The 19439-nt window shown below is 43.2% G+C and overlaps 1 protein-coding gene across 1 annotated transcript in view; it reads right to left on the reverse strand.

The window, feature by feature from the left end:
- Positions 1-5662: 5662 nt before the first annotated feature.
- SLC6A4 (solute carrier family 6 member 4) overlaps positions 5663-19439 on the reverse strand; it is a 40053-nt gene continuing 26276 nt past the window's right edge. The window contains exons 9-14 of the mRNA XM_049772779.1: positions 18630-18742; positions 17929-18060; positions 16888-16987; positions 14358-14458; positions 10521-10688; positions 5663-5737 (exon numbers count right to left, since the gene is read on the reverse strand). Of these exons, the coding sequence (XP_049628736.1) occupies positions 5663-5737; positions 10521-10688; positions 14358-14458; positions 16888-16987; positions 17929-18060; positions 18630-18742 (689 nt within the window). The remainder of the gene's footprint in view (positions 5738-10520; positions 10689-14357; positions 14459-16887; positions 16988-17928; positions 18061-18629; positions 18743-19439) is intronic.

Genomic DNA, 19439 nt, shown 5'->3' on the forward strand with positions numbered 1-19439 from the left:
GGAAATCACTCCTGGCTTGGGGACCATAAGGGACGCCAGAGATTGAACCTCGGTTCGTCCTAGGCTAGCGCATGCGAGGCAGATGCCCTACTGCTTGCGCCACTGCTCTGCCTCCCTTTTTAAAAATATTTTTTATTACCTACCCATGTATATATAAAAGTTTTGCGAGTTTTTTATTTGTGTGTGCGTGTGTGTGTGTGTGTGTCACACCCAGCAGTGCTCAGAAATTGCTCTTGGCAGGCTTGGGGGACCATATGGGATGTCAGGAATTGAACGAGGGTCTGTTCAGGGTTGGCCACAAGCAAGGCAAACACCCTACCGCTGTGCTGTCATTCCAGCCCTATATAAAAGTTTTGAGATTGGTGGGGCACTAAGAAATGAATTCTGATCTCTAAAAAATAAATAAATAAATAAAAGTGGTGGTGGGAAAAAAATTTGTGCTATGTTCTTTTGCCCTTTTACAATTCTGAGGGAAGTAAGATTAAGCTCTACAATTTCAGAAATTGTTAATTTGCCTGCTTTATCTTGCTCTGGATTTATCACTTTTATAAAGCTTCTGCAATGAAATGGAAAAAAATGAATTCACTAAAATTTGTATAAGGAGATTGTGAGTAGTGGATAAGGCTCTTGTCTTGGACACAGCCCGTCTGGGTTTGATCCCAGGCACCACGTGTGTTCCCCTAGCCCATCAGGAGTGATCCCTGAGCACTGAGAAATTAAAAATAAAATTTAACTGAGAACAGGTTATTTATACAGTTTCAGAGGAAAGCCTAGCAGACACCATTATCTTAAATGTTTTGATGTTGACATTACCAGTTTATGGGGACAAATCACACCATGCTCTACCTAACAGCAGACAGTGAGGCAGAAAAGCATTCTTCCTATGCTATCTGTCAAAAAGTACCTAGGCCAGGCCGAATTGGTAGCACAGTGGTAGGGCATTTGCCTTGCACATGGATGACCCAGGACAGACGTGGGTTCCATCCCAGAATCCCATATGGTCTCCCAAACCTGGAGCAATTTCTGAGTGCATAGTCAGGAGTAACCCCTGAGCTCCGCTAGGTGTGGCCCAAAAACTAACTAACTAACTAGCTAACTAACTAACTAACTAAATGTCAAGGTAAAGTCAGAGATACTTCCAGTGGCCATGGAAGGAGAGAGACTGAGGTTTTGCAAGTGTGTAATTTGTTTCTTGCAGGTTTCTGGCAGTGCTCAGCGACCACCAGGGCTCTACCTGCTGTTGCTCAGTTGACAGCATGGTGCCAGGCATAGAACTTGGGGCCTCACACAGCTTGGCATGTGCTCCAAGATTCCACTCACATACCTGACCCTATTGTTAGAATTTTTAGTTTAATCTTCAGTTTGGATCTTGGCTATTTTTTTTTATGAGAAGAAAGCCTTTCTGCTGATTTTAACACTACTACATTAACAATTTACAAAAGTATTTACATATGGGGATGGAGAGATAGCATGGAGGTAAGGGGTTTGCCTTTCACGCAGGAGGTCATCGGTTCGAATCCCGGCGCCCCATATGGTCCCCCATGCCTGCCAGGAGCAATTTCTGAGCCTGGAGCCAGGAATAACCCCTGAGCACTGCCGGGTGTGAACCAAAAACCACAAAAAAAAAAAAAAAAAAAACCCACACACAAAAGTATTTACATGGGGCCGGGAAGGTGGCGCTAGAGTTAAGGTGTCTGCCTTGCAAGCGCTAGCGTAGGACGGACCGCGGTTCGATCCCCCGGTGTCCCATATGGTCCCCCCAAGCCAGGAGCGATTTCTGAGCGCATAGCCAGGAGTAACCCCTGAGCGTCAAACGGGTGTGGCCCAAAAATCAAAAAAAAAAAAAAAAGTATTTACATATGTCTCAATCTAACTTGGAACAAGTTACTGTATAAATACAGGGGCACTGTGCATTTAAAATAATAAAATATTTATTTAATTATTAATTTAATTATTTAAAATAATTTAAAATAAATACTGTATAAATACAGGGGCACTGTGCATTTAAAAGAAGGCACTGGAATGGGAGTGATAGTACAATGGCTAAGGCACTTGCCTTGCACAGAACTGACCCAAAATCAACCACCAGCACCACATATGACCCCCCTGAGTACAGAACCAGCAGTAAGCACTGTACACTAAGTGTGGTTCCCAAACAAAACAAAGTACCGAATTATGGAAGCCAGAGAAATGGTACAGCACTCACTTTGCACAAAATTGACCTGGGTTCAATCACCAGCACATCATATGATAAACCAAGCCTGCCAGGAATGATTCCAAGCACAGAGCCAGTGTAAGCCCTATTCACTATCAGGTGTAGCCCCAAAAGAATAAAGTTCCTAATTTTATCTTCCAATTTTTGTTTTGTTTTTGAGCCACACTCAACTGTACTAGCTCTGTGCTTAGGGACCACTCCTGGCTTGGAGCATCATATGTGGTGTGGGGGATCAAATGCAGTTTGGCTTCAAGCAAAGCAAGCATCTTGCTGAACTATCTCTCCAGCCACCAGAATATGTAATTTTATAGATCAAATTTCCTTAAGATAAAGATACCTCAGTATTAGCATTTAAATAAGAATATTCTTTGAAAATACCATTTTGGGTTTGGGGAGGTTTAGAGCTATACTCGGTAGTGCTGAGAAGCTTTTCCTGACTCAGTCTAGAAGTCATTCCTGGCAATTATGGGTGTCAGATGTGATGCTAAGAGAATAATGGGTCCAACACATATAATTAATGCTTGTATTATTCCTTTAGCTCTTCAGCCCATTCCAGTTTTTTTTCTTAAATTATCAAATGCTCTCATGTGTTTAAGTTTGTTTTGCTTAAAGATGAGATGACTGACCAAGGAGGTAGCTCAAGTGGTAGAGTGGTAGAGGACATATTTAGCCTATGGGAGACTCTGGGTTCCATACCTGGCATCTAACGACTCCTGAATATGACCATCATAAAAACATTTTTTAATGGGGCCGTAGAGATAGCATGGAGGTAAAGCATTTGCCTTGCATGCACAAGGATGATGGTTTGAATCCCGGCATCCCATAAGGTCCCCCAAGCCTGCCAGAAGCGATTTCTGAGCATAGAGCCAAAAGTAACCCTGAGCGATGCCAGGTGTGACCCAAAAACCTAAACCAAACAAACAAAAAACCAAAAACTAAAACAGAACATTTTTAAGCAGAAAACGAAAAATTGGGGACTTGAGCGATAGCACAAATTGTAAATAACTCACAATTTGCCTCCATCTTTGAATTAATCTATTTCATTCTCAAACATGCTTTTCACTCAAGCACTTTTTAGGCTCATTTTCCTAGTTTAGGAGCCTTTTGTGTAACTCTTTTTGCATTTGGGAGGAGAGGTGAGTGGGGTGGGAAGCCTATGAGTGACTCTCAGGAGACCCAGGAGTTTCTTGCAGTGATTCTGGGTCAACTGGCTGGTGATTCAATGCCAAGCAGTGTTGCCAGAACCCTGTGTTCTACAGATTGCCCAGACACTCCATTGATGCTCAGGGAGCCTCCAGTGGTGCAGCTGATGATGCTCAGGTAACTGCGATGCCAGGAATTAAACTGGGGTTGGCTAGTATGCAAGTATGCACCTCAATTTCTGCACTATTACTCCAGTCCCCTCTTCTTGCAATTTAGATGTGTTGCTAAATGCCAGACAGTAATTGAAGCTAGGCCTAGTGAGCAAGCACACTATCTTTAAAGTGTAATAATGTCTTCCTGCTTATTGTAATAATGTCTTCCTGCTTATTGTAGGACAGTTTTGGCCTTTTTTTTTTATATCATTCCTCATAGAAATGACATTGTAGTATCAAGCTTCACTGAGAAACTACTACCCTTCCCCAGAACTCCCTCACACAGAAACAAAGGTCTGTGTGCAAATAAATAAAAAAATGAAAACATCTCTAATTACCGCTGTCATTTTATTGTTTTTGAACAACACTCAGCGATGCTCAGGGGTTATTCCTGTTAGTTCACACAGGGATTATTCCTGCGGGGTTTGGAGAACCAAATGATATGGCGGGAACAGAACCTTAGTCTGCTGTGTGAAAGGCAAGCACCCTACCCACTGTACTATCTCTCCAGCCTTGTGTTTATTTTTATTTTACTTTTCTTTTGAGGTGACACCCAGTGATACTCAAGGCTTACTGTTAACTCTGTGCTCAGGGATCACTCATGGTGGTGTTTGGGGACCATGCAATGCTGGAGATTGAAACTAAGTTAGCCACATTTAAAGCAAGCGCTTTACCCTGTACTATCCCTGTATTATCTCTCGAGCTTTTTTCAGAATTCTAGTTAAGTATGAAAACTTTTCCAAGTATATATTCCCTTAATATCTGGTTTAGCAAATTAATTATTTTTTGAGTTTTTTGTTTGTTACTTTAGAAATAAGATACCTTTGAAAGAAGGTTTCCTAAGTGGATGTGGGGGTGAGGAGAATCCGATATCCATATTCAAATATCTTTTGTTTGTTCTTTTTTTTTTTTTTTTTTTTTTTTTTTTTTTTTTTTTTTTTTTTTTTTTGGGTGATGCCCAGCAGCACTCAGGGTGCTCCACTCAGAAATCACTCCTGGCAGGCTCGGGGGATCATATGGGATGCTGGGATTCGAACCACTGACCTTCTGCATGCAAAACAAATGCCTTTACCTCCATGCTGTCTCTCCAGCCCCAGTGTTCATTTTTGAGCCATATCTAGTGGTGCTCAGGAGATCTTCTGGTTGGGAGTCACTCTTGGAGGGGCTCAGGGCAGTGCCAGCCATTGAGCTCTCTCTCCAGCCCCATATCTGAATATCTTTATAAAGCAAATTCTTAACACTTTATTTTGGGGGGGGGAGGTTCAGGGGTTGGTTACTCCTGGCTCTGCACTCAGAAATTGCTCCTGGCAGGCACAGGGGACCATGTGGGATGCCGGGATTTGAACAACCATCCATCCTGGATTGGCTGTGTGCAAGACAAATTCCCTACCTCTGTGCTATCTCTCCTGCCCTACAAATTTGTAGAAATAAACATGCAGATTGGAGTAGATAAAATCATGTAGGAAAAACCTACAGCTTTTTAATGCACCCAAATGATTTGGAGAGAGATCAGGATAATGCTAAAATAACAATAAACACAGACACATGCTCACATGTACACATTATTTTTCAGTTTATTTTCTTATATCTTCTCTCCTGATTCCACAGCAGCACACAGGGTAAATGGTTCTAGTAGATTCCAACTATAGAATTTTATGCTACTTGGAAAATATATGGCTAGCAAGAAGCATCCCTGTTTTCTTCTACATAGTTTATGCTTTCATGAACAATGAAACCTTCCAACACAAAGATTAAATACCAGCGATCATAACAAGAAATGATACAGGAGACTTTCACAGGCTTGATTCTAAACCTAATTCTAATGGATTATATGGTGGTTTTCAAACCTCCACACACCCTCCTGCATATGCAGAATATACCAGGTCAGCTTTGTCACAAATCTAATGTGATATTATGTCCAGGAGATTTCACAGAAAGAAGGGGGTTAGAGGCCATAGGAGTCTAAGCCCCATAGTCTTTGGGAATTGTGTCTCAGTGAGGATGGTCCTTCCATTGTAGGGTTTAGTTGGAAACCCATGAACTTCAAGGAGAGAAGGTGACGATTCTGGGAAAAGAGACGTTGGAACACCTTTCAAACGGTGTTCAAGCGGATGTCCCCACAGGGAATTTCTGTTGGTGTTTCTGGAGTGATACTTTTAATAATACGCTGTTGGGAAGGAAATAAAGTGTCATTAGATTATTATATTGAAGGATAGTTTATGGGCCACCCCCAGCAGTGCTCAGGGCTTACTCCTGGTCCTGTGCTCCAGGTCACTCATGGCAGGGCTCAGGAGACCAGTGGTGCTCAGATCATAGGCAGTGCCAGAGATCAAGCCCAGGTCAGCCATGTATAAGCCCTACTCACTGTATTATCCCTCCAATTTGAAAATATTTCTTTTTGTTTATTGATTTTTCTTTTAATATTTGCCTCGGTGCTTCACTCAGCACTTCACTCAGTGTTCAAAGCTTACTCGGTGATCAGAGATCAGTCCTGAGGATCATCTGAGGATCAATTATATGTGGTACCGGGGATTGAACCCAGATCAGCTGAGTGCAGGGCAAGCACCTTGTCCCCTCTTCTATCTCTCTAGCACAGAAAATATAACATTATTTTTACTTCATATATATGTATTTTGTAATTTACCAGTACTTCCCAAAATCTTTCAACGCTAATATTAAAATTGAAATAGCATTTGAATAGCATATACTACACTGAAAAAGTCTCATTGACTTTCCTTTAGGGAATCCCCAGTTATTAGTTGTTAAATATAGATTTAAAAAAATGATACGTTCAGGACCTGGAAGCATCTGCAAGTTAATTAGAAAAATGGGAGAAATGACAAGTCTTCATTCAAATCTCTATTGACTGATCAGCTGCCTTAGATGATCTGAGAAAGGTAATTTTTTTTTCTGAACAAAGAAGGCTTCACATAGCCACTCAGGGTGGGAGAGAGGCACATGCAGTGACAAGTCTGGTCCCTGAGTTGAGCTGAGCTCCATATTGCCTGCATATTGCCTGTGTAAACACCACAAACTTGAAGGGGTCCTCAAACTTTTTAAACAGGGGGCCAGTTCACTGTCCCTCAGACCACTGGAGGGTCTGATTATAGTAAAAACAAAACTTATGAACGAATTCTTATGCACACTGCATATATCTTATTTTGCAATGAAGAAACAAAACATACAAATACAATATGTGGCCCGAGGGCCATAGTTTGAGGACCACTGCCACAGACAGTACACAGGGCCTCCACCAGGGACAATCAGAATGTTGATGGTTTTATAAATCACTCTCACAAAGAGTACTGTGAGTTCACACAGGGTGATGAGTTATACATGACTCAATTTTAAAAGGCATGCTCAGGGACCCGAGCACTTGCTTTGCCCACAGCCAACCTGGGTTTGATCTCCGCATCACATATGGTTCCTTGAGCCCACCTGGAGTAATCTTCATATACAAAGCCAGGAGTAAGATCTGAGTGCAGCTGGTATTGGCTCCCAAAACAAAAATAAATAAATAGCATGTCCAGTGTCATCACTCCTAAAATAATCCCATGTGGTTGTCATAGTCACCATAGGGGAAAGGCAGACTTGCAGGTTCACCCCTAACTAAAGACTTAAAAGTCATTTTTCAGGTTCTTCTTATATAGTCATGGACTTCCTGTAGTAAAAAATACAATCAAACTAACAAAAAGCTTGAGCACTTTCAACCCTGGTAACATGAAGTATAACAATACTGGAAATCCAGAGGCTTTAACTGTCAACTCCAGTAACACAGGATAAAAATTGATATTGTAAGCTGGAGAGAAAGTACAGCTGGCAGGGACTTAACTTAGCTGACCCAGGTTTGATCCCCAGCACCACATATGGTCCCCCAAGCCCCATCAGGAGTGATCCCTGAGCACAAAGCCAGGAGTAAGCCTCGAGCACTGCTGGGTGTGGTCCCCCCTCCCCACCAAAAGACAAAGAGGAAGAAAAGAGGAAAAAATAAAAAAGAGAGGAGAGGTTAGGAGAGAAGGGTAAGGGAGAAGAGGGGAGAGGAGAAAAGGGAAGAAGTTCGGAGGAGAGAGATGAGGAGGAGAGAGGTGAGGAGGGGAGAGGGAAGGGGAGTAAAGAGGAGGGGAGAGGTCATGAGGGGAAAGATAGGAGAGTGGAGGAAAGGGGACAGGAGAAGGAGGGAAGTGATAAGGGGAAAGGTGAGGAGAGAAGGGAGAGGAGGGAAAGGATGGGGGGAGGAGGAGAGAAAGGAGGGGACAGGAGGGGAGTGGAGGAAAAGGCATGGAAGAATAGAAGAGAAGAGAACAGAAGAGCAAAAAAAGAAAGAAAGAAAGAAAAAGAAAGAAAGAAAGAAAGAAAGAAAGAAAGAAGAAAGAAAGAGAGAGAGAGAGAGAGAGAGAAAGAAAGAAAAGAAAAAAGAAAGAAAGAAAGAAAGAAGAAAGAAAGAAAGAAAGAAAGAAAGAAAGAAAGAAAGAAGAAAGAAAGAAAGAGAAAGAAAGAAAGAAAGAAAGAAAGAAAGAAAGAAAGAAAGAAAGAAAGAAAGAAAGAAGAAAGAAAGAAGAAAGAAAGAAAAGAAAAGAAAGAAAGAAGAAAGAAAGAAAGAAAGAAAGAAAGAAAGAAAGAAAGAAAGAAAGAAAGAAAGAAAGAAAGAAAGAAAGAAAGAAAGAAAGAAAGAAAGAAAGAGAAAGAAAACAATATGGAGTTTCCTCAAAAAACTAGAGTAACCCCTGGGCACTGCCAGGTGTGGCCCCAAAACCAAAAAAATTTAAAAAAAAGTAAAAAACTGGAAATTGAGCTCCCATATGATTCAGCTATACCACTCCTAGAAATATACCCTAGAAACACAAACATGCAATAAAAAAAAATGCCTTCTGCACACCTACCATATTTTACGTATAAAACGACCCCCTAATTTTGCAGTTAAAACATAGGTGTAGGCCTATATTCGCTGTATCAGACAGAACGTTCCTGTGCTGCAACTGTATGTACCACAGTGAGCCAATCACAACAAGCAAAGGTTCAAAGGTTATACTGTAATAGAAGTCCTCTCTGACTCTGGCCGATCTGAGCAGGCTTTTGACAGTGTAGATTCGGAACAGAACATTGTCTAATTTGCATGCATCAAAAGCCTGCTTGGATTGGCTGAGTTAGAGAGGCGGTCCGAGCAGCCCTGCAGAGATTGGTGCAGGATCGAGTTGGAAAATTCGTTTCGTGGCAATATCCAGACAATTTTCGTTTAGCGGCATATGGAAATGTTTTTCGGGATATACTCAGCATATAAGACGACCCCCGGTTTTCAGTTGATTTTTTTTTTCGTTTCAAAAGTCGTCTTATATGCCAGAAAATACGGTATATTCATTGCAGTGCCAGAATCTAGAAACAAACCCAGATGCCCAATAACAGATGATGGCTAAAGAATCTGTGGTACATATACACAATAGAATACTATGCAGCCATCAGAAAAAAATTAAGTCATGAAATTTTCCTACACATGAATGGACATGGAAACTGAGTGAAATAAATAAGAGGGAGAGAGATAGACACATCTGTGGGATTTAAGAAAAATAAAAGACATTATTGTAATAATACTCAGAGACAATAGAGATGAGGGTTGGAAGGACCAGCCCAAGATATGGAGTTTATCAAAAAGAGTGGTGAGTGCAGTTAGAGAAATAACTACACTAACAACTATCATGGCAATGGCAGTGAGTGAGAGAAATAGAATGCCTGTCTTGAGTAAAGGTAAGGAATGGTGGAGTAGGGAGATGAGGGGCATTGGTGGTGGGAAGCTTGCACTGGTGAAGGGGAGTATTCTTTTTTTATAAGTGAAACCCATCTACAAACATGTTTGAAATCATAGTGCTTAAATAAAGATGTTATTGGAAAAATAAAATAAATTGAACAAAAATAAATAAGCAATAAAACACAGAAAAGATGAGTGTGATTTAAAAAAATGGGAGCCAGAGAAATAGCACAGCAGTAAGGCATTTGCCTTGTATGTGGCCGACTCAGGAGGGACCCGATTCAAATTCCCAGCATCCCATATGGTCCCTGCCATGGGGCTATTTCTGAGTGCAGAGCCAGGAGTAGTCCCTGAGTACCATCGATTGTGGCCCCCAAACCAATCAATCAATCAATTAAAAAAATATATTTTAAAAAAAAAGACAAGAAAGGAAAGGAAAATAAATAAATAAAACAATAGAAAAAGAGGGAAAAATGACCAGGAAAGCAGGAAGAGATTACTGAGGGCTGGAACACACACTTGGTATACTTGTTCCTGGGCTTGATCCCTGGCACTGTACAGCCTTTAAGGCATAGTTGGTTTTACTCATGAAAGCTAAAGAGGTTCAAAAAATAGGGGCCAGCGAGATGGTGCTAGAGGTAAGGTGTCTGCCTTGCAAGAGCTAGCCAAGGAAAGGACCACTGTTCAATCCCCTGGCGTCCCATATGGTCCCTCCAAGCCAGGGGCAATTTCTGAGCACTTAGCCAGAAGTAACCTCTGAGCATCAAATGGGTGTGGCCCCCCAAAAAAACTAAATAAATAAATAAATAAAAACAAGGAAAGAGATCAGGGAAATTTTTTCATTGTAATCTCTTGTTGGATCAAAGTTTGTGTGTTACTCAAGACATCACAGATCCAACAGCTGCAGATGGCAAAGTAGTTATCTGTCACACACAAAGCCTAAATCCTGCATCCAGTGCGGATGGGAGAAGGGAGGGTGGAAGTGGGCTGGGGGGAATGTTACCCAAATCCAGGTCCCCTCACCTTACTAATGAAGGCTTAGGACATTGGATGCAGGTCTACAGTATGGTGGACAGCAGGAGGCGTATATAGGGCTGAGCCACTTCTGTGCATTTCACAGGGATAAACTAATGTCTTTAGAATAGGGCATAATAACAAAGGAGCCCTTTTCTCCCCAGTGATCCATCTGGAAACATTAGCATGTACATACCTCCTTCAAGGTCCCTGGAGTGGTGATTAGCCGGTACACAATATACGTGGGGATGCAGATGAAAGAAGAGGTTCCTATGCAGTAGCCCAGGATGACACTCCAGTGAGGATAATTATATTGGAAAAGTCGTAGCTGTGGTGGGCTCATCAAAAAACTGCAAATGATGAACTGAAAGAGAAATGTCCCAAGCATTGAAAATATTACCAGTACCATGTGGACAGAGGCAGTTCTGATATCAAGAACTCCAAATGCTAATGCTAAGATATTTTTATTGAGGAGATTAATAGTACTCAATAGTACTCTGAGACAGAGTACTCACTAATATAGAGAGTTGGGCAGGGCCAAGTGTTGAATCTAGGGCCTCAGATATACATCCAAGGTCAGTGTCCTACCCCTAAGCTACTTCCCCAGCCAGAATTCACTGATTTCTGCATCTCACTTACAGGAAAACATACAAATGCTTGATGTTCCCCGTCTCCCACATCAGTTCCCAAAGCCTCAGACTATTCCTTAGGAAAAAAAACAGAGCCCCCTTCAGGGAAAAGAAGGACTAACATGCTTTAGAAGGGGTCGGGGTGGGGCACTGTGACCTCTCCCAGTCAGCAGAGGAACAAACTGAGTGACCTTTCCATGGCCCTGTAGGCCCTCTGCAATTTTGTTTTCATTTCTTCTGCATTTCTTGACCATGACTGGTTTGAATTGGATGAAAGGTCCACTAGTGATAACAAAGTTCTCAGACCTCAGGCTTCTAGACCAATGTTTCTGGTCTATGTGTATACAGATGTTTTGTTTTGTTTTGTTTTGTTTGGCAAGGGGACATATCCTGCATGCTCAGGACTTATTCCTGGCTCTGCATTCAGGGATAAACCCTGAAGGTGCTCAGTAGAGGGATAGAACCCACCTGGGCCACTTGCAAAAAAAGCAAGCCCCTATCCACTCTGCTACCCATTGTGCTATCTCTTCAGTCTCAAAACAGTTTTTAAATCTAGGGTTTCAACCCATTCGAATCTCACTGCCACAGACCCATCCACTGTGAGGAGCAACCACTGGCAAAAGCATCTTTCTATACTTTCATTTCCGAAATTCAGTGAAAAAATCTCAACTCCCAAATTCCACGGAATCTGTTCCCAATATTCAGATTATGGGTTTTCTTATTCAGTTTGGTTTCTGGAGCGAGTGCAAATATCAGTTTTTGCCTAGTAACCACTGTGCTGAAATCGCTATTGCTCTTGATTTAATTTAATTTTATTATTTCATCATCATAAAGAAGACAGTAATGTAAATTATTTGTGTGATTAAACATCTATTTATATCTTCTTTTTTCTTTGTAGGTAATAAAAAGGAAAATGGCTAACCTAGCATTCATTTTCTCAACAGTGTGCTCTGACTTCCAGAAATAGGATTTGGGGACAGGAGTTTGGCCAAAGGCAAACCTTTGCCTCACCTCAGTCTCCTCATCCTGACCTCCATCTGATTCTGAAAAACCGACAGGGAGATTGTGATGAGGTGCCATCCCTATGGTTCCTTGTGTCATTTTGATGGCAAGTGTGAGCAAGTCATGGCCTCCCAGGGAGACCTTGAGTCATGACTAGAGCCTCTAGGCTGCCCCCCACCCCACCCCCACCCCCCAGTCCTTCCTAGCATGTTTCTGCTCAGAGACAAGATTTCCTCTTTTAGGAACTGGCTTCAATGAAAAATAATGTTTTCCATGAGGTCCTCGTGGTCAGCCTCTATCAGCCTTTAGAAGCCCAGAGCAGGGTATCTGCTCCAGAAACCCACAAGTGGAAGCCAGCTTCTCAGCCCCTTATCTATCCCCCCTCCACTTCCTTGCACACTAGCAAACTTGCCTCTAGAGGAAGTGAATGAATAAAACAGACCAGAGATTGTGAGCGATGTGGCTATGGGCTAGACTCAGAAGCTCATTGACGGGATCAGCCCCTTTGCAAGTCAACCAAGAAGTTCATAGAAATGAAGACATTTCTATGAGCTCCTCGGGCCAGGACAAGGTGGAGGCAGCTCAGGCATAACAGAGACAGTGATGCCAATGTTGTCAGCAGTCAAACTAGAGTATTTTAAAGCAACAGTTAAAGAGACAAACTCCAGGGGGCGGAAAGATAGCACAGCGGTAGGGCATTTGCCTTGCATGCTGCCAACCCAGGATGGGCCTGGGTTCGATTCTCGGCATCCCATATGATTCCCCAAGACTGCCAGGAGTAATCCCTGAGCACCACTGGGTGTGGCCCAAAAACAAACCAAAAAAAATGAGACAATCTCCAGGGCCCAGCCTGCCTCGGGAGGATGAGTCAGCTGCCCCATCGAAGAGATCAGACTGAAGTGAGTGAACTAAGACAAGCTACAATGGGGTAGGGTCTTGTGTTTGTTTAAACTGTTGATATTTTTTTCAGTGGGGACTTATTTTTGTATTCATGAACATATTTAATTCTTGTTTTACTAAATATTTAACTATTGAACTATTATCCTAAATGCCATACTCAGGTTTAGATAACTAACTTTGGGGTATTCAAATTTTATACCTCTGCTTTGCTTGCCTTATGCAAGTCTTAGTTTCTCATGGTTCCCTCCTGTGGGGTGTAACTGACACAAACAAAGAAACTTGAGTATACCTCAGAAACCTAGCCAATGTAATTTCTTTCTTTGAAAAACAAACTTATGTAGATTATGGAGAAGCCCTGATAAAACTAAAAATAGTCCATTTATGGCAGGACGTTTGCTTCACTAATATAGATTTAGACTGAATCTTTTATTAAAAATAACTAAAACTTCTGGATTTAAAAACATGTGCTTTAAGGGCCAGAGTGATATCACAGTGGGTAAGATGCTTGCCTTGCACATGAGTTTGGTACCCAGCATTCCATATATTCCTCTGAGCCTGTCAGGAGTAATTTCTGAGTGCAGAGCCAGAAGTAACCCCTGAGTGCCACCAGGTGTGGCCCCAAAATAAAACAACATAAAAAGTGTGCTTTAGAAGTTACCTAAAAGCACCCATGAATTAATAAGGAACCCCTGGGTAAAGAGGAAAGGGAATGCTTGAGCTCTACACAAGTGCCAGAGCCATGAGTCCCAGGCTTTTGGACAGATAAGGTAACGGTTGGCTTTGATTTGGGGAATTGCTCGGGTGCAGGAAATAGAAGTCAAGGAAGAATTTGAGAAAGTCACACTGCTGCAAAGCCTAGAATGCTAGAACGAATAAACTATGTAATCACACTATGATTAGAGCCCCCAAAAGAAATAAAAGGCTGGAGGCTGGGGAGACAGCTCAAGGGGAAAATACATACCTGGCACATGAAAGCACTGAGTTGAATTCCTGGCCCAGGAAACATCCCATCCTCCACCCCAGAACATTGACCAAGGCCCTGCCAGCACCATTGGGTGAGCCCCTATTAACAATTACAAGAGGCTGGAGAGATAGCATGGAGGTAGGGGGTTTCTCTTGCATGCAGAAGGACGGTGGTTCAAATCCCTGCATCCCATATGGTCCCCTGAGCCTGCCAGGAGCGATTTCTGGGCATAGAGCCAGGAGTAACCCCTGAGCACTGCGGGTGTGCCCCCCAAAAAAGAAAGAAAAAAAAAAGGAAACAATTACAAGAGAAAATAAATGGCTGCCTATTTATTTTCTATCCATACTAGAATACTACAGGGGTTATTTTGAAAGAAGATGAGGGCACAGCTGTCCCTTTAAAACACCTGGACAGCCCAGATTCTCTTCAGAATCCAGGGCTGGTTAAGGCTGTTAGGTGTAACCCTTCAGTAACTGATGCCATGGTAATGAGGAAGGTGGCTGTGTCCAAAGTGAGGAGAGGGGAAAGCACCACTCACCAAGAGAAACAGAGGGCTGATGGCGACCCAGCAAATTCTCCAAAACCATCCAGGGCTGAAGCCCAGCATTTCCTTCACGTCACTGCAAAACTGAGTGAGGCCTAGGCAACAGAGAGAGAAAGAGAGTGAGTGGCTAAGAAGAGCACACAGCTGAGAGGGAACCTGATCAGAGGGAGCACCGCTGAGAGGGAAACTGGTCAAGAGAGAACAGACAAGGGGCCAGAGAGATAGGTCAGTGATTCAAATTCTGGCATCCCATATGGTCCTCCGAGCCTGCCAGGAGCGATTTCTGAGCATAGAGCCAGGAGTAACCCCTGAGTATTGCTGGGTGTGACCCCAAAACTGAGAGAGAGTGAGAGAGAGACAGAGAGACAGAGACAGAGAGACAGAGAGAGAACAAACAGCCACCTTCTGCTATGAATCAGGAACACAACAGTTCTGGATTCCTCCACAGCAGGGCTGGCAGCCCAATCTGGTCTGACACTGGGACTCGTCCCAAACCTGCATTTCATAGCAAGTTAAGTTTTCTCTCCATAGAGAAGGAGGATGAAAGGGGAGCTATTGACCCTCTGCCTTTCTATGATGTCAGCATATACTTGACTTTATTGGTACGATAGAAAAGAGAGTTGAATTTTGTATAGGTAATTGTGAACACTCGACAGAGACTGATTAGCCATTTACTGAGAATTTTGAAGAGGAAAATTAAATCACACTATTGCCTGTTCTTATGTCAGGACTATTCTATAAAAAGTAATGGCATGTGTGTCCTATATTTTCCAGGAAACACAATTCAACTATTCGAAATGAGGAGGTTTAATTTCTTTTCTTTTTTTTTTTTTTTTTTTTGGTTTTTGGGCCATACCCGGCGATGCTCAGGGGTTACTCCTGGCTGTCTGCTCAGAAACAGCTCCTGGCAGGCACGGGGGACCATATGGGACACCGGGATTTGAACCAACCACCTTTGATCCTGGATCGGCTGCTTGCAAGGCAAATGCCGCTGTGCTATCTCTCCGGGCCCAGGTTTAATTTCTTAGGGAGGGAGACAGGTACACCCAATGGGTATAGTGTTGAAATTATGTTCCTAAGAAACCATTGTTAATAGTATTATAAACCAAGCACTATTTCTTTTAAGTAAAAATGCAAAATGCTTTTTGTTACAACATGGATGGAATTATAGAGAGGAGGCAGGTGAAGTGAAATAAGTCAGAAGAAGACAAATGCTGTGTGGCACTCATAGCTGGTAAACAAATCAATAAACCCAGGGTGCAGGTGATTAAATGTCATTAAAAACAAATCCTCATACTCTGGGAAAAGAAATGAGATTATAAGGTGCCAGATGGAGGGGGTATCATGGGAAGTTCCAATGGGCATTAGAGGTAGGTTATTGGCACTTTGGTCATGAACATGGTGTGGTAATATGGTGCTCCTAAAACATATAAACACTTACACTCAGAAGCCAAAGTTACCTCAACAAATTCCTTATTTTAAAGTAGAGATTCCACATATTGAAAAACAAGTAACTAGGGGCTAGAGAGATAGTACAGCAGGTAAAGAGCTTGCCCCACACATAGCTGACCTGGGTTGGATCCCCGACATTCCATACCATTCCCCAAGCACCACCAGGAGTAACTCTTGAGTAAAGAGCCAGAAGTTAAACCAGAGCATTGCTGGGGATAGCCCAAAATTCAAAAAGAAAAATTAAAGAAAAACAAGTTAACTGGCATAAAAGCAAGAACTGAACTTTAATGAGAAATGAGGAAGCGGCAAAGTGTTTTCTTCCAAGAGCTCCCAGCATTACCTTGGGCAGGTTCACACCCCTCATACTTACTGACTTCTACTTACTGTCTTCTACTTACTGAGGGGGTACAGAGAACCAGCCTCCCTGTGGCCCTCCACCCTCCCTGATCCCCTATCAGGGATTCTTGGCACCCAGTGACTGGGCCTGATCCAGATTACAATCAATCTGCACTCCAAGCAATTTTGCCTTCCTCCGACTCCACCCCAGAGAGAAGAGATGAACTGGGGCTTTTTACCAGAGTAGATAATCCAAACAGGAACTTTCTTCCTTCCCTCTTGCCTAAAAATTAAACTCCTAACCTCTGACTCAGGGCTCTGGAAGGAGCTTGTACAAAATTGAAGCTTGGCACCACTCACCCTAAACCTATTAGTCCACAGACTTACAGCACATTGAACCGAGGAGTATAGTGAGACATTTACTGGGCACTAGTTCTTTGTCATCTGTCCAATTCTTAGAGCTAAAGCAGGATCAGAAGTATCAGTGGTGGTGAACTCTCAAAAACATTTTCAGCCTGTCCTTGCTGGGTAAACATCCAAACCAAGAAGGGGAGGCTTCTCAAGACTATGGGCAGCCTGGTACAGAGTATGGAAGAAGGCACTCAGTTGAGATGATTTCATAGCCCCGCCTGAGATATCACCTGCTTTTATGAAATTGGCCTTTCTCTAGCCTCCTGAGGGCGGTTGGGAAGGCTGGTCTCTAATGTTGAAAAGATGGAGGAAGGAGGCATCTTACCATAGAACCAAAACACAGCAATGGCTTCTATCAGCACGACGGTGAGCACCCCGGGCCCCGTGGCATATTCTTCCAGCAGCTTCACCACATATGCCCCTCCCTAGATAAAAGATAACATTCTGAGAATCCACTGTTTCTTCACCATAGGGGCCAACAGAAGCCTGTTCACATAGGCTCATTCTGGAAAATTCCCACTTTGGTTCAAACTAATATAAATCTTCAGAGCCTCCTTCTGAGATTGGCTTCCCAGTCCACGCCTCCTCTAACCCCTGGGCTCTCTGAGAACCCAAAAGGGCCTCTGGAACTGAACTACCTGCTTTTGTTTTTCTTTACTCAGCTTTGGGGCTATACCTGGCAGTGCTCAGGGCTTACTCCTAGCTCTGTAGTCAGAGATCACTCCTGGCAGTGTTCAGATGACCTTATGGGATGCCAGGACTCAAACCCAGTTCAGTTAAACTGATGCAAAGTAGGCTTTCTACCCTCCTGTACTGTCACTCTGGCCTCTCCTCAAATTTGTATATTAAAGTAATAGCCTCCTGACAAGCAGCCGGAAGAACAGAACTATACCAGAAAAGCAATTCAGTTTCTCTCAGATGTTCTTCAAACCTGAGAGATAGCTGGATCTACTAGAAAAAAAAAACTAAGCACCTCTTGTCACCATGCACAGATTCTACAGCTGTCAAAGAACCTGTAATTTTTGTTGACAAACTCTAAAAACAGATATGATGATTCCTTTTAATTTCCTCTGAAGTCAGGGTAGCATGGGGGAGGAAAGAAAGGGTAGTATTCATTTCTTATACTCTTTCTTTGTGAAATTTTATTTGATTTTCTTTTGGGGCCAACTGTGGCCATTGTTGGCATTTACTCCCAGTACGGTGCTTCAGAGTGACTTGTGGTAGTGCTTGAGGACCCATGTGATGAGAGGGATGGAACTTCCACCCATGTACCAAGCATGTTCTCTAGCCCTATGAGTCCTCTCCCAAGCTGCTAGACTCTAATAGGCTCACCAAAGATGGTTCTTTTAGAGATTGAGTTACTTACAAAAGTTAGGGTGACCAGAGATCCAAAGAAGCAGGTAATGACCACACCAAGTACAAACCACTCCCGACGCTTGGACCAGATGTGAGGGAACTCATCAAGCACAGCGGTGATGACCCCTTCTAAGCCTGCAAACTGAGAGGAAATACAAACAGTTCCAGGGGGCTAGAGCCATGTGTCACCTTCTGGGTCCCTGTGCAGGAAAGAGAGGCTCAGACTACTGAAGGACCAGACAGACTGACCCTAAGCAGCTCTCCCAGCTCACAGGACCTTATGGCAAACAAATGTTTCTGCTTTATATGATGTCTTATAAACCCCTTTCTAAGGACACTGAGGGACTAGAAGGGAGCAAACATATGGCTGTTGTTCCTATGAGAGATTTCTCAAGGATACTTTGCTTGGACCAGAGAGGTCACCTCAATGTTGAGACTTGTTTCATACTGACAGACAAGGCCCTGAGCTGAAGCAGCGATTAACCCAGATACCAGAGTCACTTGGCCATCTGATCACCATCTGATCAAGGGACCATGCATAGTACTAGTTCCTACATACTGTTCCCCACCCCATGTGCAAGGTACTTTGCCCTGATTATCTCATTAAAAATTGTGTTGTGTTGGGGGGACATGACATGGGAGCAGCCAACACTGGGGGTGGCCAGGTTGATAGAGAACAAGCCCAATATCCCTCCCATCTCCATCACTCACTGTGCTGTCCAGGCCCAGTGTGATCAGCATCAGAAAAAAGATGATGGCAAAGAATGTGGATGCCGGCATGTTGGCAATGGCCTCAGCATACGTGATGAAGAGGAGGCTGGGTCCTGGGTCAGAGAGCAGGGAAGGAGGAAAAGCTGCTGAGATATGCCCGTCAAAGCTGATTTGCAGGAAAACACCACATCCATCATTACTCTTCATCCCCAAGCCATCCATGTGATGCTATCGTGAATGGACCAAATGCTGCTGGCCCTGCACTCCCTTATCTGACCTCCAGATAGTCAGGGAGGCAGTGAGGGAGAAACACACACACTGCAAGTGGTACACTAGACTAGTACGAGGCCTGGAGAAACCAAAATCCCTAGACTGTTAAAGAGGCAGACAGAAGCGGGACTTTCCCTGACAGGTTGTCCAGCTCTTTTTCAGGGCTGATCCTTTTTCTGTTGTAGTGCCAGTATCAAACTGGAACACAAGGCTTCAGACATGTAGGGCAACTGTTCTATGTCTGAGCCACATGTCTGGCCCAGGACTTACCTTGTTACTTCCCATTTAAGGAAAGCACGCACCAGACGCGGGTTTTCCCTTCCCTGGTGCAGTGCTTTCCTCTAAAAGAATTATTTGCCAAAAGGCCCGCTTAGCGAAGTCAATCATTTGACCCTTTGCGTGGATCATTGGTGGTAATTCCAACATGGCTGTAACATTACATTTTTCTCTCTATTTGGTCACTATAGAAATCCAGCCTCAGCTCTCCTACAGACAAAGAACTGTCACTACCAAAAGCCCACCAAAAGTCCCCTGCTGGCT

The sequence above is a fragment of the Suncus etruscus genome, chromosome 1 (assembly GCF_024139225.1).
Source record: "Suncus etruscus isolate mSunEtr1 chromosome 1, mSunEtr1.pri.cur, whole genome shotgun sequence".
Lineage (NCBI taxonomy): Eukaryota > Metazoa > Chordata > Mammalia > Eulipotyphla > Soricidae > Suncus > Suncus etruscus.